Source organism: Zalophus californianus, chromosome 8, assembly GCF_009762305.2.
Source record: "Zalophus californianus isolate mZalCal1 chromosome 8, mZalCal1.pri.v2, whole genome shotgun sequence".
NCBI classification, from domain to species: Eukaryota; Metazoa; Chordata; class Mammalia; order Carnivora; family Otariidae; genus Zalophus; species Zalophus californianus.
In genome coordinates this window covers 60,381,811-60,408,979 of record NC_045602.1, presented here as the reverse complement: position 1 = coordinate 60,408,979, position 27,169 = coordinate 60,381,811, and the positions used below count along the sequence as shown (strand labels likewise).

The 27,169-nt window shown below is 35.8% G+C and overlaps 1 protein-coding gene across 3 annotated transcripts in view; it reads right to left on the bottom strand.

Annotated features, from left to right (window-relative positions):
- The window catches only part of XPO1 (exportin 1), a 45,455-nt gene that overhangs the window by 2,673 nt on the left and 15,613 nt on the right, over nt 1–27,169 (bottom strand). For all 3 annotated transcript variants that reach the window (XM_035728813.1, XM_035728811.1, XM_035728812.1), the window contains exons 5-24: nt 15,414–15,475; nt 15,164–15,208; nt 13,733–13,914; nt 12,673–12,721; nt 12,473–12,592; nt 11,232–11,360; nt 10,174–10,332; nt 8,797–8,994; nt 7,720–7,858; nt 7,343–7,524; nt 7,101–7,257; nt 6,836–6,999; nt 5,750–5,884; nt 5,284–5,467; nt 4,651–4,757; nt 2,794–2,988; nt 1,221–1,389; nt 439–573; nt 196–355; nt 21–117 (exon numbers count right to left, since the gene is read on the bottom strand). In XM_035728813.1, the coding sequence (XP_035584706.1) occupies nt 21–117; nt 196–355; nt 439–573; nt 1,221–1,389; nt 2,794–2,988; nt 4,651–4,757; nt 5,284–5,467; nt 5,750–5,884; nt 6,836–6,999; nt 7,101–7,257; nt 7,343–7,524; nt 7,720–7,858; nt 8,797–8,994; nt 10,174–10,332; nt 11,232–11,360; nt 12,473–12,592; nt 12,673–12,721; nt 13,733–13,914; nt 15,164–15,208; nt 15,414–15,475 (2,768 nt within the window). The remainder of the gene's footprint in view (nt 1–20; nt 118–195; nt 356–438; nt 574–1,220; nt 1,390–2,793; nt 2,989–4,650; nt 4,758–5,283; nt 5,468–5,749; nt 5,885–6,835; nt 7,000–7,100; nt 7,258–7,342; nt 7,525–7,719; nt 7,859–8,796; nt 8,995–10,173; nt 10,333–11,231; nt 11,361–12,472; nt 12,593–12,672; nt 12,722–13,732; nt 13,915–15,163; nt 15,209–15,413; nt 15,476–27,169) is intronic.

The following is a 27,169-nucleotide window of genomic DNA, read 5'->3' as shown; positions in this document are numbered from 1 at the left end:
AATACAAACAAAACACATACCTTTATTTGTACTAGGAAATCCCTAAGATGCTCCTTGAAAGCAGGAATATCCTGATTTAAGCTGAAAAGCCCTGTCACAAAGAGCTTTACTTGAGCACTGTAAATCAAAACACAACAATTAAATAATCACTATTTTTTAACTGAAAAATGTATGCGTAATAAAAAGCGTATTTACTCTTGAAGATGAGGGAATGCAGATTTAAGGAGATTTGCCACATATTCCTGAATGAACATTTGGTTGTTAACTGGATTTCCAGGATTTAACGGTGTACTTATTTTTCCTTCTTCAACCAAATTAAACATATATGCAAGTATTGACGCATGCATTGTCAAACCTGTTGATAAAAAGAACATTATTACCTCCAACAGGTAATAAACAACTGGAACACTTAACATTCTCATGGCTATAAATTCTTACCAGCAGTATGTGAGGTGTCTGTCACAACAGAAAAGATATGCTGAAGAATATCACAAAAATAAGTTTGATAGAAACTCTGAGCTGCAGCTTCTTCTTGTGCAACATTTTGTAAGAGTGTAAAAAGTATTTGTAAGCCTAAAATGTACAGAACACCAACAGTTATTACAGACTGCTAACATTCATATAGAATTTCCACTCTTCAACTATTCTGATTCAAAAGGCCATTCTTACCCACCTTTCCGCTAATGACTAACAATTATTTGCCTAAGTTATCTTGAGTAATGGGAGTTCAAATACCATCAATGCCTGATTAGTTAAAGACTACAAGTAATAATTATTACCAACTTTCCACTACTTCTTGAAGGTTGTCAATTCTCTCCAAATCAACTTTAAAAACAGCATTACCAAGTACGTATCTGTTACACAAACCGAATTTTATGTAAAAACAAACTAAATAAAAATCTCTCTTGCTGAAGATGTTGTGTTTTATCCTTATTTTGACCCTCACTGGCACTGAGGAAGAGCAGACAGGGAAAAGGAGACAGTGGTGAGGATGTGAAGTGTTTTACGCCCATCTCCCTGTAACTCAATCCTGCTGGTGGGCTCAACTATGGAACAGAGGACTCAACTCCTTTTAGAATTTACTTAGGCCTACATATGCGAGTGATGCACTCCAACAAAACCCTGATAACAAATGTTATCTACCTAACTATACCTACAGATCTATCTCTAAGAGCCTGTGGATTGGTAGGGCAAACGAATAAAAGGACATGTGTATTTACCTGTATCTGCAACATTCCTCATAGTATGTTTGAAAGCCCAAATAATGGAATCCAAAACAAGTTTAAATTGTGCAGGTGGTATAGCCAGGAATGCTGGGAAACAATGAGAATTGACAGCCTGAAGTAGTAAGAAAAAGTTCGTTCTGTGTTCAGGATATTCTTCAAAGTCCTAAAAACAAACGGTGAGAACAAAGTAATGTTTCAATACCTTAATTATGTTAAATAAGAGGTTAAAGTAAACCCTAATTTAGTATAAAGATTTGGAGTTGTTAGTGGGCCCCATAAGGTGTATGGCCTCATGACTGGAAACCCGAAGACAATATAATTTGCCTCCCATGGAAAATGAAATTACCATTTATTACACAAATGAATTACTAAAATGAACACAAGATCACATTACAAAGAGAATTCATCAAAACCCACATAAAGAACATCACATTTTCTAGTTACTCTGAGACTATTACTACCATGTTACGACGGTGACTTCAAGATCATGAATACAGAGCCGAAAATTTTTTAGCTACTGAATAACTTGTACACGTTTATCTACATTTTCCCTTCTTGGTTAATATATTTTCCCATTTCTTTTAAGCACATAGTATATATATACTTTTTAAGATTTTAAGTTATTTCTACACCCAACGTGGGGCTCAAACTTAAAACCCTGAGATCGAGTCACATGCTCAGCCAGCCAGGTGCCCCATATAATAGACTTTTATAACTTAAAATGCACCATTTAAAGAAATTAGTATCACAAATTTTTTTTTTTTTTTAAGATTTTGTTTATCTATTTGGCAGGGAGAGAGAGCACAAGCAGTGGAGTGGCAGACGGAGAGGGAGAAGGCTCTCTGCTCCCTGTAAAGCAGAGAGCCCTGACGCAGGGCTTGATCCCAAGACAGTGGGATCATGACCCTAGCCGAAGGCAGGGGTTTAACGATTGAGCCACCCAGGCAATGCAGTATCACTAAATTCTTAATGTTTAAAATGCAGCAACTTTTCACTAAATGTTAGCTGCTATTTGAATGTTACAATCTATCAAATTTACTATTTTGTTGTTGAGATCTTTAATTTTTTTAAAGATTTGCTTGAGGAGGGCAGAGTGCACGTGAGGGGGGGCAGACGGAGAGAATCTTCAAGCAGACTCCCCACTGAACTCAAAGCCTGGACTTGGGGCTTTATTGCACAACCCGGAGATCAAGACTACCAAGAGTCAAGACGCTCAACTGACTGAGCCACCCATTTTTTAAAAAATAAGTATTTCCAAGGTGCCTGGGTGGCTCAGTAGGTTTAGTGTCTGGCTCAGTTTAGGTTCCTGGGATCGAGCCCAAGTTGGGCTCTCTGCTCAGCAGGGAGTCTGCTTCTCCCTCAACCTCTGCCCCTCCCCCGACTCCAGCTTGTGCACTTTCTAAAATAAATAAAATCTTAAAAAAAGGTAAATATTTCTGTTCTTGAGTTCAAATATTTAAACTCCAAGCTTAAAACTTCTGTTAATCTCATAGCTATCATTTATGCTTTTAAGACTTAAAGGATATATACTGCAGAATTTCCCATAATTGAAATGTAAACCACATACCTTATTTATCATATTCAATGTGCATTCAAAAACAGCATCAAATATTTGAGGTATTTCAGCTGTTATATGTCCTCCTAACTTGTTGACAATAATAGCCATAGTACTAAGCACTTCTGGTTCTCTAGCAGCTGGGACATTTCTCTGATAATCAATGAGAACTGCATCCAATAGAGGAGGAACAAAATTTTCAGCTACCTATTAAAAAAAAAAAACTTTTTTTATTCTATACACTTGCTAACCATTATAAACAGCTAGATCAGTGTTGTATTGAGATTTAGGTTGCATATCTATTGCAACTTTTTACCAAAGGAAACCAAGAAATCATAATAGGCTGAGAAGAGCCACAGACATGTTCGGAATTCAAATCTGTAATTACTAAGGTAACTGAGGTCCAAAATCAAGTGACCAGCTCCAAGTTACTGTGGCAGGACCAGGATTCTAGGGTTACTGTATGTGGGATAACTTACCTAAAGGAATGAAAAGTCCTAACTAATACTATATCAATTCTGTCAATGAATAGTATCTATAATAAAAACCAAGCAGCTCATACCTAATACAAAGTGGACACCCATTCAATTATTATTTTTTTAAACTTAATGAATGCTACCTGATAAGTACTTTAACAAAATAAAATAGAATTGAAATTGTACCAGAAAAACCTTGAGTTTCCATGAGTATCAATAAACAGGGTCATATTAAAGTATAACTTACATGCTTTTAAAAGGTTCATTATTAAGACATGGACAATAAATACAAATAATGTTTCTTATTACTGAAGTTAACAGTGTCAGTAGTGTCCTACTATACAAAATAGGCCTAGTAAAATTTTAAGGATAAGCACATTATTTTTCAGATAACTCACTTGTTCTGTTATACCAGAACTGTTTCTCATTTTACTCTTAAGAATGCAGTAATTGTTTCCCCCACAAACTGGATCATAAGTGTGTTTTTGAGTTATTTTTTTAATTCACTGCCCCAACCCTCAATACAAATCTTGGTTGTAAAATGATACCCTCGCCTTGTTATTATTATCACTGATACTCCTAAAATTTGCCCAAGCTATTGTAAATTACGAACTTCACAATTCCTTTAATTCATCTTATCTTCTCCTTTCAAATTTTAAATATAGTTCTGATCTCATAACACAGGTGTTCAAAACCTTTCAATATTTGATATGTTGAAAACTCCACAACTGGTTTCTGAACAAGTTCCCTGAAAAGTATCTCATCTGTAGGAACAATACTGAAATTTCAAAATTATCAAACAGCACACTTGTCAGCCACTATTTGCTTACAGCAAAGATTAACGTGACAGGATTCTTTGTAATATTCTAAGGATCAAGAGAATGAAATGGTAGAATAAATTAAAAATACAAACTTCAAAAAAATACTGACACATTTTCCCAAGTTGAGGCATATATGGAGCCTGGTTTAGTTTGTGAAAATCATTTTCCTTTCTGGAAATTATTTAAAACTAAAAGAAGAGTAAAACAGACTTTTAAAACTTCCACTGGGAAAGCCCTTACTTTCACTGCAGAGGCAAACTAATGACAGCTTTGTAAAACTGCTCTGAAGACTCATGAAGAAACAAAAAATTTCATTGGAATGTATCTATTATCCATAGGGGGGAAAAATGACTCAAGCTACCGTGTTACATATCACTATTGTCCCCCACTAACAGTAATTTCTTAGGAAGATGGTGTGTATGATAGTATTTTCAAGTATTCAAGGACTCTAAAAAAAGGACACTATAAAATAATGCCAAACATATCCATCCACTGAAATTACCTTTAAATGAGCTATATGCTTATTATCAGAGAATACAGCATCAACTTAAAAAGCATAACGTTTCACATACCATCTGTGGATCATTGGACCGGCTCACCCAACCAGATATTAACTTTAAAGTTTCCCTTTTTACTGTTCGCATACTTCTAATCAATGGTTGCTTTGTAACCATCTCACCTAAAAAATACAAGCCAGTGAAATCCACTTGACAACTAAAATTCTACATTGGTAGTTACATATACTTTAGATATAACAGATCTCATTTACCACTCAAAAACATAAAGACAAGGACACACAGATGAATGTACTGGGAAAATAAACTAAGACTAATTTTACAAGGGAAAAGTGTATGCGACTCATTAAAAATAATTGTCTGGGGGGGGCGCCTGGGTGGCTCAGTTGTTAAGCATCTGCCTTCAGCTCAGGTCATGATCCCAGGGTCCTGGGATCGAGCCCCGCATCGGGCTCCCTGCTCAGCGGGAAGCCTGCTTCTCCCTCTCCCACTTCCCCTGCTTGTGTTCCCTCTCTCTTGCTGTGTCTCTCTCTGTCAAATAAATCTTTAAAAAGAAAAAAATTGTCTAGGGTCCATTTGGGACATTGGGAGGGTTAACTTAAATCTGTGAGAAATGAATGCTTACACTAAGACTGTGAATGTAGAACTGACTTGCTATTCACCATTCCACAAAAATTCAGAATCGCTTACCATTAGCTTGGATAGCTGCTGAAATATTCTCACTGAGGCACTTGTATACATTAAGCATATCTAAATAAATTCTCCCAAGCTGAATTACAAAGGGATGTCCGACAGCTTTGCAGGCTCTAACATTTGTTTTCAATATACTACCGAGCTGCTTAACTGTTTCAGGATCTTTAAGTATATCCACATTCTGTGAAGGACAAATAACAAATTTCATTTATCACATGAAAATTATCTTTGTAATTACTAAAGCAAAAAACACTACCACACCTTCTCCAAACCACCATCACATTTATAATCCAAAATAGTAAAACGAAGAAATCTTTATTACCTATAGGTATAACTAAGAATACAGTAACAGTCCCAATATACCAGCAAAACAAAATAAAATTACAATATAATATCTGCTACTTTTGTAAACATTGTCATCTTGAATTCCATTAGAACTTTGAGAAAAAGTAATAAAACTTACTTTGGTTGCCTGCTGGATTATGCTATCCCAAACCTGATTAGGGAGTAGCATATATTTTTCTATCAAGTGTTCTTGTACTGTTTGGTCTGTTTGTGCACCAATCATGTACCCCACAGCTTCATAAAATGTATGTACCTATGTAAAAAAGCAGACATTTTACTTTTATGCATTATAAGGAAAACTACACACAAGCAATTCACATATGTATTAGAACTTGTTTTGTGAGTCTGAGAAGTAACTTACATTAGGTAGGAAAATAGCCTGACAAACTTCTGCGTAAATTTTTGCCCCACTATGAAAATTTAACCACTTCAGTGGGGGGGGGGGGGGGTAAATAGATGATGGGGATTAAGTAGTGCATTGGGTGACGTATGGAACTGTTGAATCACTATATTATAAACCCAAATCTAATTTAACACTGTATGTTAACTATCCTGGAATTAAAAAAAAAAAAAAATTTAGCCACAGAGACACGTGTACTGAGTCCAACGGTGGCACTCTTTCTATTGCCATTCATGAATTCTGGGTAAAATACTAGTCACGGGGCTCCTGGGTGGCTCAGTTAAGCATATGATTCTTGGTTTCGGCTTCGGTCATGGTCTCTTGGTCCTGAGATCAAGCCCCCCCATGCCCCATATGCGTTCTGTCAAATAAATAAACCTTAAAAAAAAAAAATTAATCACTTTTTTTGGGGGGGGAAGAGAATCTTTTTTTTTTTTTTAAGATTTTATTTATTTATTTGACAGAGAGAGACACAGCGAGAGAGGGAACACAGCAGGGGAGTGTGAGAGCGAAAAGCAGGCTTCCTGCACAGCAGGGAGCCCGATGCGGGGCTAGATCCCAAGACCTGGGATCATGACCTGAGCAGAAGGCAGACGCCTAAGGACTGAGCCACCCAGGTGCCCCGGGGGTGGGGGGTGGGGAGAATCTTAAGCAGGCTCCACACTCAGTGTGGAGCTCAATTTCATGACCCAGAGAACATGACCTAGGAAAAAATCAAGAGTTGGACACTCAACAGACTGAGCCACTCAGGAGCCCCAATACTATTCACTTTCTTAAAAAAAATATGCTCAGTGCTCTACATACCTGTTGAGGCTGAAGATCACAAATTATAGTGTTGATATTGTTCAAAATTTCATCAATAAATGGCATTACTTCTCCAACCTGAACCTGAACAAAATGCCTGCGGCATTTCTGAGCTATTTTAATGAAAGTATCACAAGCCATGTCTTGGACTCCATCATGGGTTTCTAATGAAACAAAAAGAATTTTCAAAAAATTTTTAAGAAAAATTTTGGTTTTTGTTCAGTAAGTATAAATAGCTAAATAATATATATTAAAGAGGATTTACCATGCATGAATTCAAACAACTTGTTAACTACAGTCTTCAAAAACTTCCAGTGAGCTCTTAAAAACCTTGGATATTGACCTACTATGTACATGATATTTGATGCAATAATAGCTTTATTATCTTTGCCTCTTTTCTGTTCACATAATCCTAATAGATCCTGTAAAATGAGAGCAATTTCAGTCATTTATAATAATACAATATAGTTACCTAACAGTTCCAGTGCATATGTATCACTTGCATACCTTTATAACAGTAACAAGAAAACGTTTTTCATCCTCTTCATGCATTGCTCCACTAATGGAGCCTATTGCCCAACACAATGTATTCAAATTTTTCCATGACCACTCTGTACCATTCACTTGATTGTGAAGCTTCTCAGTCATTATTCTTTCTGTATCTACATAATCCAGATGAGTAAGATAAACTACAAAGGAAGGGAAAAAGTTCCAAAAGTTCAAATACAACACTCTACAATCAAAAATATTTAGTTAAGAAGTAACAGCACATTAATAAAGGTGGTTATTAACAGATTCAGAAAAGTATAACATATTTCTTTAAAAAGTATTTCCATCCCAGAAGAGAATTACAAAGATAAAATTGACAGTATTTATTGACTCACCTAATGTTTCTCTCATATTCTTATACAAATTAATGGAATCTGTATCCTTCATGAATTCTCTTACAACTTCTCCTTGATCATTTTCTACAACCAATACTTCCTCTGGTTTAGCCATACGACTAACCATCAATAAACGGACCTACTCAACAATAAACAAAAATCTATTACATTTTTGAAATCAGCCACATCAAATGTAGAAAAATTAAGATCAAGCACTTCACACTTTGGACCAACATACCCCCATAATTGTTCCCACAATATAAAAGAATATAAACATTTTAAAAATGTAATTCAAGGGGTGCCTGGATGGCTCAGTCTGTTAAGTGTCTGCCTTCAGCTCAGGTCTTAATCCTAGGGTCCTGGGATCAATGAGCCTGCGTCAGGCTCTCTGCTCATCAGGGAGTCTCTCCCCCTCTTCCTCTGCCCCTCCCCACCACTTGTGCTCACTTTCTGTAATAAATAAATAAAATCTTAAAAAAAAAGTAATTCTACAATTGTTTTCAAATGTTCTTTATATCATGAATAAACTAAGTTTTCTGTGTCTCATCCAGAGACTGACTCAGCAGATTGGTAGGTGATCTCTTAATCTGCATTTCTAACAAACTCACTGGAAGTGCTGATGCAGTCTACTTCTATGGACACACTTTTGAGAACCATAGTTCATTTTTTTTTTTAAAGATTTTTATTATTTGTTATAGAGAAAAAGTGTGCATGCACAAGCAGGGGGAGTGGCAGGCAGGGGGAGAAGCAGACTCCCCTGCCGAGCAAGGAGCCCGATATAGGACTGATGTGGGACTTGATCCCAGGACCCTAGGATCATGACTGAGCCGAAGGCAAACACTTAACCGACTGAACACCCAGGTGTCCTGAGAACCATAGTTCTTAAACCAATCCTTTTCAATCTTCTAGCTTTGAACATAAAATGGAGAAGTTGCTGGATTCTCTTTTTGTAGCTCTTTTATTTGGATAGATTATAAAAGCCGAAATAAAATAAAAATAAAACCCACTACTTGCATTTCGTCTTCAAAATCACAGCAAGGAACAGACACAGCAGTCAACCACCCACTTTATTATTACCTTGGATAACACGGGCAAATACAGCTGTCTCCTGGGAGGAACATCAAAATGTTGACTTCCAGAGAGCAATGGAGAAGCAGATGTTGAGAATGGGCTCTCTCTATAGAGTTCAGCTGCCAAATGATTCCAGTACTCAAGACAAATTTTAAAGATTTCAGTTTCCTCCACTTCTGATACCAACAACATATAATGAAGGGCCTACAAAGAAGACAAACAGTATTAAAATAATCCTTAGACATTAGTATCCTACCACAAATTGCCTTCCACTTGTTACGTTAATAGGATAAAAATCCATGTTTCATTTTACACAACTCTGAGGTTTGAGTATTCATCTAATAGACTTAAAATTCTCAATGGCAAATTGTGCTTTCTTCAGACATCTCCTAGAACATTTAAAAACTTTATGTAGTCGTTGGCCAGTATGTATGTCAATTAAGTTCCCTAAAAAGGAATGGACGGACATTAAAGGACATTTGTTACCAATATTCAAAAGGTGTAAACAATCCATATGTCCATCGACTCATGATTGGGCATACAAAATATGTAACCATACAATGGACTGTTATTCAGCTGTAAGAAGAGATGAAATAATGGTACATGCTACAACATGAAAGAACCTTGAAAACATGCTAAGTGAAAGACGCTAATTACAAAAGACCATATATGAGAAGTCATTTATATGAAAGGTTCAGAATAGATAAAATCCATAGAGCAAATTAGTGGTTGGCTAGAGGCTGGGGGAGAGCAGAATGAGGGACTATTTTAACGGGTACATTATTCCTTGTAGGTGAATGAAAATGTTTTAGAATAGATGACAGTTGACAATACTGTGCATGTCACTGAAATTGTACACTTTAAGATAGTTTTATGTTATATGCATTATACCTTAGTTTTAAAATAACATCTTAGACTTTTCATCTCAGAAATGTCTGAATACCCTTGAGGAATTTAATTTTGATTATCAATTATTGATCTGGCATTATGCAGAACACACAATCACATAATCAAATTCGGCTTGTAATTCAGAATGAACATTTTTATGCACTGACAATAGGTAAGAAGATGTCAAAGGTACATTTTATTTTTTTAAAAAAGATTTATCTCAGAGAGAGAGTACGCACATGCACGAGCGCAAGCATGAATGGAGGGGAGGAACAGAGGGAGAAGCAGATTCCCCACTGAGCGGGGAGCCTGATGGACAGAGATCACGACATGAGCCTGCCAAAAAGGTACATGCTTAACGGACTGAGCCAGCCAGGAGCCCCAAAGGTACAGACGTTTAAATAAAAGGTAGACATTTTAGAACAAAGGCATTTTTAAAAAAAAGCTTTCATTATATAAAAGAATTTCAGAAGCCAAAGGGTCCACAAAGCCTACCTCCATAAGTGTTTCCCTGAGATTTAACCTTTTCTCTATAAGTTGACCATGTTCCTTTAGAAAGGTGCAGAGAAACAAACTGAGATTTTGAATAAAGTTCTGTTCATCATCTTTTCCATTTGAGTATGCAAGTCGAATATTGGTATTTAAAGGAAGCATCTACAAATTTAAATATGGACCATTAGTCTGCATTCTAAAACCAACAAAAGCTATTACCTTTATTTATTTTTAAAAAAGATTTTATTTATTTGACAGAGAAGAGAGACAGCGAGAGAGGGAACACAAGCAGGGGCAGAGGGAGAGGGAGAGGGAGAAGCAGGCTTCCCACTGAGCAGGGAAGCCCGATGTGGGGCTCGATCCCAGGACCCCAGGATCATGAGCCCAGCCGAAGACAGACGCTTAACGATTGAGCCACCCAGGTGCCCCAAGGTATTACCTTTAAATACTAAGATTTCGTCACCTTGTTACTAATATTATAAACCACAGACTTAAAACAGATTATTCTTCACTAGAAATCCTTCGTCTGTTATAGTATAGTATTTTTGTATTCCAGCTTTTGAGTTTTTAAAATGTTACAAAGAGTAAGATTTCTACAAATTCTCTCAATTTTTCCCTGTATCAGACTTTTCCTTTCTTAGTATTATTAAAAACAAAAAAACTCAAGTAATTCATTGGAACACAAACACATACTGTAATGCAGTATTATGGTTAACATTCTCAATATATTATTTCATATGTACCTAAATCAAGATTATAAATGGACATTTCTAATTCATTTCAGATGCAAAGTCAGAAGCAGAGCTAATATCAAAACCCAAGGTTGCCAAGCTTCTAAATTCTATGTAAAGAAATTACTATGATACTCCTAGAAACTTTATTTCAAAGAATTTTCAAAATGTTCACTAAAATTTCTACCTGATCTGATTTTATGTAATAAACATACAATCACATTTTAGTTCGTTATAAATCATTGTTAATGAAACGGTTCAACTCCAACCCAACTTTTTTTTTCTGAGACACTAAAATTGTTTAGTCAGTTGTTAAGAGTGTTGTATTACCTGTTTGAGCTGCATCATTGTCAGTGTAAAGAGCGTTACAAATTGTTCCTCATATTGGCTTACACTCACACCAGCAATCTCAGTGAGGCACTTCAGAGAGACATTTCGAAACATTGGAACATTCAGGAACTATTATAAAATTTTTTAAAAAAGGAAGCATAAAATTAAATGGCATGTAATACTTTACTTAAAAATTAAGAAAAATAAAGGTTTTAACAATAGGGAACGTAAGAGGGAAAACACCAAATAAATGGATGGTATTCTGTTCTGCACATAGATTTTGAGGAAATTTCATTCTCCACCCAATAGACAGTAAATGCTTTAGGAGCAAACTGTGCTTCCTCTGATGTGTCTTCAGACATCTAAAAAGAAAGTCGCTTGGTAACTTTCCCAGGAACCATTACATGACTTTTAAGAACATCACGTTTTATGTGTAGTCTAATAAAGACCCAAGATTTAAAACTGCTTAGGATTTTAGGAGGTGGGCAATACGTTAACAAATGTATGGTAAAACTGGCTCTTTCATTTTCTATTGTTGAGAAGGTATAAAAACGGCATACCATTTGTGGATGGCAATTTGGTTAAACATCAAAAACCTTAAAAAAATGGATATGCCCACTGGCCCCATACTTACTCTATGTATATAAAAGTTGTATTATTTAATAATAATGTTTTCTTTGCAGTACCACTAACAATAGCAAACAGTTTTATAAATTGTCTACCAATAAAGTATCTCTGATATTATAAATTCACGTATTTATTCATATTACCTCATCAAGCCCTGAATTATAAAATCTCAAGTGTTAAGTTATAGTAAGTCTCAATTAAGCATACAAATTTATTCCTTCTATCTACCAAGAAAGCATCTGCAAAGATAATACAACCAATTGGTAACTGGTGAACTCTGGATGAACAATTATTAAGACTTCATGTAAGTATTATATGCTACTGCTTTAGAAAAAAGGGGGGGCAGGAAAAAACTGAGATCTTCCACTTTATAAAAACATTCCTAAAATCAAATCCCTTAACAGTTGTTCACATGGAATTCCTGAGATTTTTGACACCATTTCAAAGAATTATTAGCTGAAACTAAAGGAAAGTTCTTCTGAGTAGTTAATCATCTTAGAAACAACACTGGTCATACCTACAAATGCATAATGCTTTTTCTATAGCTAAGAGCATTACAAATTAATAATATATACAACTATCCAGTGATAAGAACTGAGATGTACACACTATACCTTATAAATTAATGTGCTGATTAACTTGGTCTCAAAAATATATCCCAGTGGAATCCAATTAAGAAATCTGAGCAATGTTTCCAAAGTGGCATGTACAAGTGGAGCATTTTGGGAATTTTCCTGTTAACAACAACACATCTGTAAATAATCCTCTTCCTATAATTGTTACTTTAAAAAAAAATGAAATCAAAAGCACTTACCATCACAAACTGACACAGCTGAAAAATTTGGGAGAATTCATTGCACATGCTAAAAAAAAAAGTTATCAGTTTAGAAGATACACAGAAATACTGTATTTACATACTAACAAAATTAAAAAAATTTCACCAATCTTAGTCATTAAAAACTTGAGTCACTTCTTTTTAAACACAAGTATCAGTAACTTCATCAAAAGCTACGAAGTTGCTAAAGCTATCTGTAATATCACTCTTTCAAAGCTTACCCATAAAAAAATGTTTCTAAAGAGCATATAATTTCACTTTCAGGTTTGTCATCCTTACTAATTTGAAATAATTTAATCCACCTTTTTAAAAAAGATTTTATAAAGTAATCTCCACCCACAAAGTGGGGCTTGAACTCATGACACCAAGATTAAGAGTCACATGCTCTATTGACTTAGCCAGCCAGGTGGCTTCCATCAATTTTATTTCAACTGTCTAAATCAAGATAGTTGAAATAAAACTCTTCAAACTAAGAGAGTAAGAGAGGCAGCATTTTATATATATGTCCCAAATCCTATAAACTGCTTATACCCGGAAACAGAGGCAAAACTGTAAATTCTGAAGTTAGTTTGAATATATAAAGGTGAAATACTGCTGTGCCCTAATGATTAGAACAAATTTTTATTCCTAAGGGAAAGAAAATAAAGTGGTATGTTCCCAAGACGCAGGCCTGGTAACAATTCAGTTGACATTTGGACCCAAGTCACCTCCTTCACTTATATTTAAGTAGCCACCATCTAAAAACAGATCCCAAAGGTTTCTGGGAACGCCTGACCTATATTCCTTTTGCATGAGATGTATAGTTATTTTGCTGTGACAATGAATTATGACATCCTATCCTTATCACCACACATACTTTTCAAGCCTCCAGATTTAGAATATTAGGTCCACTCTAGGACTATTTAAATTTCTACTAAAATACAAGTAATTTAACATATTAATGATCACAGTTTCTCAATAAATTATAATCAACCTCCCAATTTCTTTAAATCTTCTCAGAAATAACTTAAAAATTCTAAAGCAAAATATAATTACTTGCCTGTCTTTTAAATGCTTAGCTTTCACTTGAGTTATCTGTCCACTAGAGAAATCAAATACTTCTTCACTCAAGAGTTTAAGAATCACCATATTATTCTGACAGAGACTTTCACTGGTCCTACTTGCTCCAACAATGTCACTGATAAAAGTTGGCCAGTGTTTTGGCCATTCTTGTTTTAGTATCTAAAATAAGATAAAAAATGTTAATTTCACTTCTCAATGGCAAAACAAACTTCAAAGTTGTGTGATACTAAAAGCAGGAGCAAATACACCCACTTTTCATTTTCTCCCCCTTGATTAAGAGAGTAAATGTGCCATCCTCTATAGAATAAATTAGGTAAAGTGTAACACAGATAAAGTATTTGGCCTCAAATGCCCAGGACTCCTCTCAGTTATCCCAGATGATAGATCTAGTCTGGTTCTTTTTTCTGTTTTTTATTAGAGATTTTATTTTAAGTAATCTCCACACCTAATGTGGGTCTTGAGGTCTCACCCTGGAGATCAAGAGTCGCATGACCCACCAACTAAGCCTTGGTTTAGGCTGTTCTAAAGTGCATGCCTATCAACATTAGCCAGATACAGATGTTTAAATTATCCTAAGTAGACTCAAAGATAAAACTCTAAGCAATAAAAAGGTGATGGGCAGGGAGAGGCATTTTCTTTGGGTGGAATCTGAGCCCTGAAATATAGCAGCTTTTGTTCATATAAATTTGGAAGAGAGACAGCATTACAGTTGGGGATGGAATCATCTTTCAAGTCTGTACTGTAATATTTGTATACATTTACATACATATATACATTATGTATTTGTATATATATTTTGTATACCAGGTTTTCCTAACCAGATTATTCCCTAACTGTACCTGTTAGTAAGAGGTAACTAATTTCTTTGTACTCCTCCCTCATCCCAAAGATAGGCTAACAAATGTCCTCAGTATAAAAGCCAGTGTAACTTAGTGAACACCCAAATGTTCTCATAACTTATTAAATAGGAAAATCTAATTTTTTCTCACATACTAATTAATGTTCCCAGGACAATTTTTGTCATAAAAAATATGTAAATATAAAAATTTTGAAGGTGAGACTATTTAGAAAGTTTGAAAAACAGACTAAGTATAGAAATCAATGTAAGGAATGCTGAATTCAAAGGGATGATTTATGAATTAAAATGTAGATGACGTGGAAAGGAAATACGCAGTCAACAGGCAAATGAGAAAATTGTAACATGTCTGATCCATATTGGAGCCACAGAAAATTTACAATTTCAAATGTTAAACAGTAGCTTAACTATTACAGTTACTGTAAAATTTATTACTGCAAGATGTTAGTCTAGTTATTTGATAAAGTAGGTCTGAATGTTTTGTTCTAGTAATCAGCCTAATTGAAGCATTTAATTCTTTTAAGGAAAACAACGAATCAAGTAAAATCTTACCTGAACAAGAATCATATTTAATTTCCCAATATACACCTTTTCCTTCTAAGAAAAGAAAAAAGTTTAGATTAAAACAAAGTCTAACATAGGTATAGTCTAAGAATATAAGCAAAGAAATCCGTCTGAGAAATATTACAGATCTACTGTAAATGATTGTGCTTACGTTTGTTATGTCTGTGATGTAAGTAGATTTAAGTTGAAGATTCAGTATATAAATGATTTTACATTCTCACACTTTAAATGGTCTTACCTCAACACAAGTTGGGTCAGATGACGTCTTGATAATGAGGCCAACAACGTATTTTTTAATTCCTATTAAAAAAAATTATTCAACACTTTCATAGCATGCCAATAAATCTTCAGTAAGAAAAAAAACGGGGGAGGTGAAGGTGAAAGTAAAGTCTGATAATGAACCCCAATCCCATCGGCGGCAACACTGGCATTTTTTGAATGATGCCAATCATTTTTGTGTACTATTCCTTTAAACTTTAATTTTTGTTAACTTTACAAAATACAGACAACAATCACAAATTATCTTCTATTTTTTAATCCTATACTAGTTAAGTACACCATCTAATTTTTTAAATAAAAAATACAAGGGACTATGTTGTTCATTTAACTAAATACACACATAAACTCATTTTTACGGGTTAAAACTACAAAACGCCTGAAGATGTAATTTTGTAATAAGCATAAATAAGTTTATGTAAAATATCTCTAAATCAAGATCAGATATTGTTATCCTTTTCCAATTTAATTATAACATTAAAGTAATCCTGGAAACAGGATTTTAACTTGTCCCACACTACAATACAGAACAACAGTTAAGGAGAAAGTTTGGTTTCTAATGTTATTTAAAGGATATTTTAATAGTACAACCTATTCTTAACTTACTTAACGTGGGGATGGGGAAGCCTCAGGCGCACGCACCAGAAGGAGAGGAAGAGAGACAATCTTTTTTTTTGTTTTTTAAAGATTTTATTTGGGGCGCCTAGGTGGCTCAGTTGGTTAAGCATCTGCCTTTGGCTCAGGTCATGCTCCTGGGATCAAGTCCCGCAACAGGCTCCTTGCTCAGCTGGGAGCCTGCTTCTCCCTCTGCCTCTGCCTCTCCCCCTGCTTGTACTCTGTCAAATAAATAAAATCTTAAAAAAAAAAAAAAAGATTTTATTTATTTGTCAGAGAGACACTGAGCACAGAGGGAGTGGCAGGCAGAGGGAGAAGCAGGCTCCCCACGGAGCAAGGAGCAATGTGGGGACCCTAGGATCATGACCTGAGCCGAAGGCAGACGCTTAACCAACTGACTGGCCAGGCGCCCCGAAGAAAAGAGAATCTGAAGTGAGCTCCACGCCCCGAGTCAGGCTCCAGGCTCAGAGCAGAAGTTTGCTTAAGACTCTCTATCCCGCTCCCTCTGTCCCTCCCACTCACGTGGGTGCACGGGTCCTCTTTCTCTCATAAATGAGTCAATCTTTTACAGTAAGAGCTGGATGCTTAACCGACTGAGGCACCCAGGCACCCTGGTCCCCTTAAGTTTTAAAGTTATATGGTACACCTATATTAACATACCCACCAATAGGCTTGAAAAGTAGGATCCCTAAATAACCAAATTCTTATTCCATACTATATAAAGACTACTCTCATATTTATTTAATTTAGCTTTGCTACCAAATGATCTATGAAGATCTTCTTTCAGACCTCTGGAAATAAAGATTTTCTGGAACTATGTCCTCCAAGCCTTATCTAACCAATCTGGGACTCTGGACTCAAGCTTTCACGGAGAAGGGATTTACCCTTAATAATAGGCAGGAAATACAGCCAACATGAAGGTAATAAAGTACTGATTTGACTGTAAAACTACCTTAATAATCTTCATGTGCTGAAGTATTAAATTTATTCCCATTCATTTGCATTTCAAGCAAAACTGCCCATTTCCTTTCATATTCCAACTAACTAAACACTTAAAAACACTAATTATGAAAATAATTTCCTTAGTGTGGAAAAACTTTATTAGCACAATAAGGTCACATAATGAGGGTTATTCATCAACTGAAAATGTAATGTCAAGTGGTATCAATAGTCACAGTTAAAGCAACACTAAAAACTGCTAGGTGCCAAAAATTTAACTGTTACATACCACCTAATGTAAACTATGTCATTTACATTTTGAAAAGTTAGTTCTACTAGGCAAAGTCCACAATACTAAATATTGCAGACAAGATCCACCAATGAACACTAAAAACAATGGGCAAACCTTTCAGAAGAAATTAGATACCAGTGTAGTCTCAAATTACCTTCCCAAGATCATCTGAGGGAAAAAAACCTACATTAATAAAAAATACTTAAATGTACTGACATTATGTGCCCTATGTCTTAGTGGCCTGAAGACACCACATCACTGCGGTATCTTGCCAAAAACCATGGAACCTCAGCCTTATCATGAGAAAGCAGACAAACCTAAATTGAGATACACTCTACAAAATAACTGACCAGAACTCATCAAAAGTATCAAAGACCTATTAAGCAGGGATTAAGAACTGTCATAGATTAGGAGACTAAAAAGACACAACTAAACTGTTAAACAGAAAAGGATATTAGAGAGAAAACTTTTGAAATCTGAATTAATGCCCATATGTTCATTTTATGGTTTTGATAATTTTATTATGGTTGTAGAAGTTGTTAATATTAGAATAAGGTAAAAGGTGTTAAGTGCATTCTATATCTTTTGGGGAACATTTTTACAGTCTATAAAATTATTTCAAAATAATAAAAGAGCCTCTGTGGACACAAAATCAGGTCTAGTTTGAGTAAGGCAGTAAAAAAGGGGCAACAATTAGGAGAATCAAATTTTTTTTTCAAATTTATTTTTAAAAGAGTGCTTCTGTAACACTTAAAATTAATAGCCACTACGCATCAATTTTTAAAAACAAGCTAAATTATACCAATTATTTAGGGCAAATAATCCCACATGTCCTCAATATCCAGAAGATTTAACCAAAACACAATTCTATTGCTAGCCCTTCCTTTCTTTACACATAAATTACTATCACTAAGGCCTCTTTAAAAAACTGAGGAAATGGCAGTTCTAAACAAATATAGAGTAACAGGCATCCCTCTGAAACCTCTTAACACAGGGAACACACAGCCTAAAAACAGAAACAAAAACACTGCCTTCTCAGATTAAATGAATGACAATACCATACAATGAGAGATTTAAGTTTTCTTAATTTGTAATAAGGAATGAGAACAATGTCTAAAACTACTACTGCTGCTTCTAGTTGGAATGTATGTATTTGGAGGCTTTTTTCAGCCTCAGAGAATAGGAAAATAGGATCAAACAGATCCTTCAACTCTTCTGTTACCAATTAAATCAATTAAGTATCTTCTCCCTCTTTTTCAGAGGCTTCTGAAGTTCACCTGTAGATGGAGCAAAGGGTAAAAGATGAAAACAAGAAAAAAGTGAAATAATTAAAAAAAAAGAGGAAGTTTCCCACAGACAATACAATCTTAATTTAATGTCACTCTACAATGATCATACTTCAATCCCTTCAGAACATTGGAACAACACCTTTTCTTTCTTTCTTTGACAGAGAGAAAGTACAAAGGGGGGGGAGTGGCAGGGAAAGGGAGAAGCAGGCTCCCTGCTCAGCAGGAAGTCTGATGCGGGGCTGACCCCAGGACCCTGGGGTCATGACCTGAGCTGAAGGCAGATGCCTAACCGAGCCGCCCAGGCACCCCAAGGAACAACACTTTTCTGATCAAGTACTGCTGCACATAAAAATGTCTGTCTAGAATGTCCTGCTAGGTACAAAGGTTATTTCATTAAGTACTGTTAACTTCTTTCCCAAATCCATTCCAACTGAGCCACACAGGCACCCATTATCTTTTATCTATAGTCCCTCATCCTACTCTTCTCAATTTGAACAAAAACTCACCACAAAAGTTTAAATTAAACTTCAAATTACTGAAAAGTGCTATTTAAAAAAGCATGGGGCACATGGGTGGCTCAGTCGGTTGAGTGACTCTTGATTTCAGCTCAGGTCATGATCTCTTGGCCATGGGATGTAGCCCTGACTAGGGCTCCCCGCTCAGCAGGGAGTCGGCTTGTCCCTCTCCCTCTGCCCCAGCTCATGTGCACGTGCCCGGGCACGCTCTCAAATAAATAAATTAAATAAATAACAAAACAAACAAAAAATCCCAATAAAACCCCCAGTCACATAAAATTTCATTAAAACAAGATATACTAGTATTAATAAAAAAAAAGTCTAACTAGTCAGGGGAAGGCAGATTATGACATGTAAATTTTCCAAATCACAGAGTTTATGCATTTACCTTTTATAGTCCAACTAGTCTCTCAAGCTCAAGAAAAGTATCTTTGACCTTTGACAGTCCCACTTAAAAAGAGCAATGTCCAATAGTCACCATAAACTTAAGAAGTGGATAGTATCAACTTCAGCTAGCTGAAAAGGTGAGTTTAAAATAAGCCCCCAAATAAATAAATAAAACCCGATCCTGTCTTAGAAGTTACACATCATTTTGCAAGTTACACATGGCAATATTAATAATCTTATCCCCTAGGAACATTTTTTAAAAAGTGGTCCTTAATGACAAGGGTAAAAGAAATGCATTACCAAACCTGATTTTCATAAAGGATTCACTGAAACCCTTTACAAATGGTTTTCCCCCCTCCCTTTTTAAGTAGGCTCCATGCCGGGCATGGAACCCAATGCGGGGCTTGAACTCACCACTTTGAGATCAAGACTTGAGCTGAGATCAAGACTCGGACTCTTACCTGACTGAGCCACCAGGCAGCCCTCACTAAACACATTAAAATATGACAACTTATACTGACTACAACTTACTGATGGTGCATATTCCCGTGAAAGCAAAAGCCCTACATTTAAAAAAAAAAAACATTTTATTAGGGGTACCTGTATGGCTCACAGTTGGTTAAGCGTCTGCCTTCAGCTCAGGTCATGATCCCAGGGTCCTGGATCAAGCCCCGCATCAGGCTCCCTGCTCCATGGGGAGCCTGCTTCTCACTTAACTCTCTGCCTGCGGATCCCCCTGCTTGTGTTCTCCCCCTCTTTCTCTGGCAAATAAATAAAATCTTAAAAAATAAATTAAAAAAATTTTAAATAGTAAGATTTTATTAAATAAAATTTTAATTTATTTTAGGGCGAGAACGGGAGGAAGAGCAGAGGGACAGGGACACAGACTCCATGCTGAGCATGGAGCCCAACACCACACATGGGGCTCAATCCCATGACCCTGAGATCATGACTGGAGCTGAAATCAAGAGTTGGACACTTAACCACCTGAGTCACCCAGGTGCCCCAAAAGCCCTACTTTTCAAAATTTAAATCAGAAAGTTGTACCTTACCATCCTATATAGTCAGTGATAGACTGCCATGAGGTAACTTCAAATACGTGATTCTACCTACTAAAAAATAATTGCATTCCTAAACAAATTATAAAGTATGTTGAATTAAAAAGTTACACATCCTGATTTCCTTTCACAGTGGCCGATTTTCATGTATTAGAGAAAATGGATAGTCTTAACACACTATTATGAAAGTAAAACTACAGAAAAACAGAGTTCACTCCAGTTCCAAGTATTGCGCAATACTTCCAAGTATCCAATTCAACTTTATTATTTTTTAAAGTTTATTTATTTTTTAATAATCTCTACACCCAATATGGGGCTCAAACTCACAACCTGAGATCAAGAGTCACATGCTCCTCCAACTGAGCCAGCCAGCTTTCCCTATTTGTTTTTCTTTTTATCGTAAACTCTACCCACAACATGGGCCTCAAACTCACAACCCTCAGATCAAGTGTCATATGCTCTACTGACTAAGCCAGCCGGGGGTCCCTCCAATTCAACTTTAAATACTTGTTTACTCTCTAACCTCTCATAATGCAAATCTAATACATTCCTCCATCAAAGCCATTTTAATTGAAAGTAAGGTTCTTTTCCCCTGCCAAATGTTTATTACAAGTATCTGTCCATTTAAACCACCAACACAACACTGATCAACAGAAAGACACTAAAATATACCTATCTATCCTCTTTACACCTTCTGGTCCAGATGACTCTATAAGAGTATGGTTCCTACTTAATGAAATACTTGAGAGAACAGCAAAATGAGAGACAAATAGTTTAAATCAATTCAAAAGCACGAATTCTTAACCTAGGGCTCACAACAAAATAGGTTAGAAATGCACTGTAATTTATTATCTACGTGTTTAGTAATTTTAAGAGAAATGAGCTGTAAGATCAATCACTCATTTTTTTTAAAGATTTAAGAGAGAGAGAGCACGTGTGCACAAGCAGGGAAGAGGGATAGAGGGAGAAACAGACTCCCCACTGAGCAGGGAGCCTGACACAGAGCTTGATCCCAGCACCCTGGGATCATGACCTGAAAAGGCAGATGCTTAACTGACTGAGCCACCCAGTCACCCCACTGATTACTCTTGAAAGGGTTATGGCCTCAGATACCACACCACACAAGTATAAAAAATACACAGGAATTATTACGTTTATAGCATTATCCACCTACAGATAAATCAATCAATAAAATGTGGTATACAATGGAATATCCAGCCATTTACAAAAACGAAATTCAGATACTGTTGAAGACTGCAATATGGATGAATCTTGAAAACATAAGCTAAGTGATATTAACCAGACAAAAAACAAATACTGCTAAGAATGCACCTGCATGGGGCGCCTGGGTGGCTCAGTGGGGAGTCTGCTTCTCCCCACTCATGCTCGCTCTCTCTCAAATAAACAAAATCTTAAAAAAAAGATTGCACCTACGTGAGTTACTTGGAATAGGCAAATTCATAGAAACAGAAAGTGTGTAATAGTGGTTAACAGAGACTGGGGAGTCAGCATAATGGAAGAGTTAATGTTTAATAGGTACAATTTCAATTTGGATGATGAAAACATCTTGGCGATAGTGATAATGGTCGTACAATATTGTGAATGGACTTATTTGACACTCAACCATACACTTAAAATGGTAAATATCTATGTATATTTCATCAGAAAAAAACCTTTACTTTATTAAAGATTCAATAATTACAGCTGACCCTTGAACAACACAGGTCCACTTATTTGTGGGTTTTGGTCTTTTTTTAATAAACACAGTACAGTACTGTAAATGTTATTTACTTATGATTTTCTGAACATTTTCTCTTGTCTAGCTTACTTTAGTGTAAGAATATAGTATAAAACACATATAACATACAAAAATATATGTTCATTGACTATTATTGGTGAAGCTTCCAGTCATCAGTAGGCTATTAATGATTAAATTTAGGGGGAGTCGAAAGTTTTACATGGATTTGTGATTGCCAGGGGGTCAGTTCCCCTAACCCCTCACACATTTTTCACAGGTCGACTATACTGCTAGTGAGAATGTGAAGTGGCACAACCATTTTAGAAAATAGTTTGGCAGTTAAACATACGCCTACCATATGATCCAGCCAAGACTGGGGAGGAGGAAGGGTAATAGAGAAGGCAATCACAAAGGTGAAGTTCTTGATTATAGTTTCATGGGTATATGCTTACTTAGCAAATTGTACACTTAAACAGCTTCTAGGTTCTGGCAACCATCTCTTTCCTTTTGTTCACCCAGCCCCAAAGTTAGTAGCTGGCTTCTGTGTTTACTAACATCTAGGTTACCTGAATGGCCCTCTCTTGGCCTTACCAAACCTGTCAATTTCCTTGCATTAAATCACCTTGTCTGAAAAAAAGAAAAAATACCATGCTAAATCGTTTGTGGTAAATATAAGGGATACAGAAAAGTAGGTATTAGGAACCCCAGTTAGGAAGCTAACGCAGAAATTTCAAGGTGATTTGAGACTAATGTATGGTTATTTGGTGAAATGAAGAATTTTTGTGGAAAAAGACTGGCAACACGCATGCTGGGTTTATTCATACTTAGCACTTAGTAGTGCACAAGGCTTTATACACATTACCTCTTTCATATCCCAATAAAGCTGGAAGGCAGTAAAGATTCAGAAAGATAAAGTATCTTATGCAAGATCATACTAACCAGGCACTGAGTAAAACCTTATGGGCAATTGATTGGTTTACCAACTTTCTGAATTAAAACAGAGACATGCATAACTCGAACTTTAACTGCCCAAGCACCTTTAAGCAACCAAACTTCCAAAATGTCCAATTATAACTTTATTACTTTGGACTAATCATAAATTCACCATTCTTCTTTTCAGTATCAGCAAGTTCTCATTTATCTCATGAAATGCAATCACCTATAAGCCATATACCTTAACACATTAAATCATCTGGTTTAAAAAAAACAAAACAAAATGCTACCTTTATACAGATAAATTTTTTTCCAGGGATGGTCAAAGGGGGGCTTCCCCCTTCTTTATCATTTGAATTTTCTAATCCAAATACAGAAATTTTTAAAAAGGGAAGGGGATTACCTGGATAATGAAGGCTGATGTGCAGCCAAGACAGAGAATCAACATCACTGACAGTCCTGGTATACCTTTAATCACTTCAGTAACTAGCGACCAGTCCTTATCTGGAAATTATTCTATTCCACGTATTAAAATTTCCCCTTCTACACAGATCAATGGAACAGAACAGAAGAGCCCAGAAATAAACTCATGCGTATTTGGTCAATTTATCTATGACAAGAAAGGCAAGAATATACAATGGGGAAACACACAATCTCTTCAATAAACGGTGCTGGGAAAACTGGACAGCTACATGCAGAATAATGAAATTGGACCACTTTCTCACACCACACAAAAATAAACTCAAAATAGATTGAAAACCTAAGTACGAGACTTGAATCTGTGAACTCCTGGAAGAAAACTCAGACCTTGGCATTAGCAACATTTTCCAGATATATCTCCTCAGGCAAAAGAAACAAAAGCAAAAATAAACTATTGGGACTACACCGAAACAAAAGGCTTTTACATAGCAAAGGAAAACATCAACAAAACAAGGCAACCTATTGAATGGGAAAAGATTATTTGCAAATGATATATCCAATAAGGAATTAATATCAAAAATGCATAAAAAACTTATACAACTCAACATGTCCCCCTCCCAAATCTGATTAAAAATGGGCAGGACTTTAGAACAGACATTTTCCAAAGAAGACATACAGATGGCAGACACATGAAAAGATACTCAACATCATGAATCATCAGGGAAATGCAGACCAAAACCATAATGAGAGATCATCTTACATCTGTCAGAATGGCTAGAATAAAAAAGAAATAATGAGTGTTGGTGAGGATATGGAGAAAAAGGAACCCTAGTGCACTGCTGGTGGGAATGCAAACTGGTGCAGCCACTGTGGAAAACAGTATGGAGGTTCCTCAAAAAATTACAAATACAATTACCATATGATCCAGTTATTTCACCACTGGGTATTTACCCAAATAAAATGAAAACACGAATTCACAAAGATATACGCACCCCTATGTTTACTGCAGCATTACTTACAACAGCCAAGATATGGAAGCAACCTAAGTGTCCATCGATGGATGAATGGATAAAGATGTGGGACACACACACACTGGAATAGTACCCAGCCACAAAAAAGAAAGAGGTCTTGAAGGTATAATGCTAAGTGAATAAAGTCAGACAGAAAAAGACTACCATATCATTTTACTTGTATGTGGAATCTAAGAAACAAAAACAAAACAAAGCAGAAACAGACCGATAAATACAGAGAAAACTAGTGGTTACTAGAGGGGAGATGTTTAGGGGGATGGGCAAAAGGGGTGAAGGGGACTGGAATGTACAGGCTTCTAGTACAGAATGAATAAATCACAGGGATAAAAGGTACAGCCCAGAAAATACAGCTAATGATATTATAATAGTATTGTATGGTGACAAATGGTAGCTACACTTGTGGTGACCAAGCATTATGTTGTACACCTGAAACTAATAAAACACTGTGTGTCAACTATACTTCAAAAAAAAAGAAAAAATTTTTTTTAGTTAAAATAAAAACTTTTTTCCTCAGTGAAAAATTGAGTCTCTGACCTGTAATAACTCACCATGCAAATATTCACTTCAAACTTCAAAGATTATATTATGTATGAGCAAAAATACTGGGGAACTCATTAGGCCCTTAAAGTAGAGGAATGAAGTAAACTTGGGAAACACTAACAACAATAATTCGCTGAGTAATTGTAAACCAAGAATAAGAATGCAGCAATCAACAAAAACAATGAACTGTGGATCACTACATCAAAAACTAATGATGTATTATGTATTGTATGGTGACTAACGTAACATAATAATAATAATAATAATAAAAGAATGCAATCAACAGGGGTGCGTCTGCCTTTGGTTCAGGTCATGGTCCTGGGGTCCTGAGACTGAGCACGGCACTGGGCTCCCTGCTCAGTGGGAGCCTGTTTCTCCCTTTCCCTCTGCCCTTCCCACCTTCCCCCATCATACTCATGTTTGCTCTCTTTCTCAAATAAATAAATGAAGTAATGAATAAAATCTTAAAAAAAAAATGCAATTAACATTCTTGGATCCTAACATCACTGAGGTTGTATTTGGGGGGTTGGGTGTGGGAGACACCAAATGGAAATATTTTTCTGGACTAAAGCAAAATGATAAAAACCAGAGAAATTTAGTAAATTTGTATTACTCATCGAAATCTGTTAAAATATTCTATTATGAAACCATACCTCCCTTTTTAAAAATTAAAACCTAATTTAATGTTTTTGAAACACTTTTACTTGGCTAATTATTATCTGTTGTATATTTTCTTTTTGAAATTTTATTTCAAGATAAACTAAGGAACATCAAGATAAACTAGTGGAACAAGATACACTAAGGGACATATAACATAGTCTAGTATTGTCAAGAATTTTCCTGGCAAAGTGCTTTAGACAAAAGGGCTAAACTGAAAATGCCATTACCCTTAAAAAGAGGAAGAAAATTAACATATACTTATGGACAAAAACCTGAAAGCAGATTAAAAAGTTTAAGTTATTTTGGCTTGCTTTCTGTGTGGTCAAACCTATTCATTTAAAATACACCCAGCACTGCCACTTGAGTGAAGGAGCTTGTTTAATTAAAGGGCCCAACCTGACCATCATTCCCCTCTTTTAGCAAGAGCAGCACTCATTGTATTTTCCTAACTTAACTTTTTCTCTACATCTATGTGTATCTTCCCACCTGTAACACTTTGACATAGGAATATATTTGCATAGCCTTAATACCTGTTACTGCTTTATACAAAGCAGATACATAATATATGTACCAGATAAATATATATGTTAAGTTGGACAAGAAATACCTAACAAGTGGAGACAGTTTTAAAAGAGTAAGAGTTATTGACAAAAATATATACTTATTATGTGGGTTATACAACTTTATTCCCAATACTTAAGTTACTTAAAGATGAAGGAAAAGTAACATTCAGAAATGTTAGCGTTTTTGGTGAGATACAAAATCTTAAGATTGGAGAAGCCTCTCAGGACTGGTTAACATTGAAAATAATTATAAATTAATATAGTACTGAATTTATTTTCTAATGTTTTACCTTAAAAAGAAATCACTAAATGCATCATACAAAGCTGTTGTTGTCTATCTAAATCTAGAGTTCACAAACATTCTCCGGGATGTATTTTACATGTTCTTTTTTGAAAAGATTTTATTTGAGAGAGAGGGGGAAAGCAAGGCATTCACACAGTAGGTGGGGAGGAGCAGAGGGAGAGGGACAAGCGGACTCCCAATGCTGCTCTATCCCACGACCCCAAGATCATGACCTGAGCTAAAATCAAGTCAGACACTTAACCGACTGAGCCACCCAGGCGCCCCTTACATGCTCTTCTATCAAGCATGTGAAAGATTCTAGAAGTTATATCACACTTTTTCCTACAAATAATGACCTAACAATGACAACTATTATGTGAGCAGTAGAGTAACTTCAGGTACTTAATCTTATTACTAGTCTTGAGAAAAACCCAGAGAAAGGTAATTCTGATACA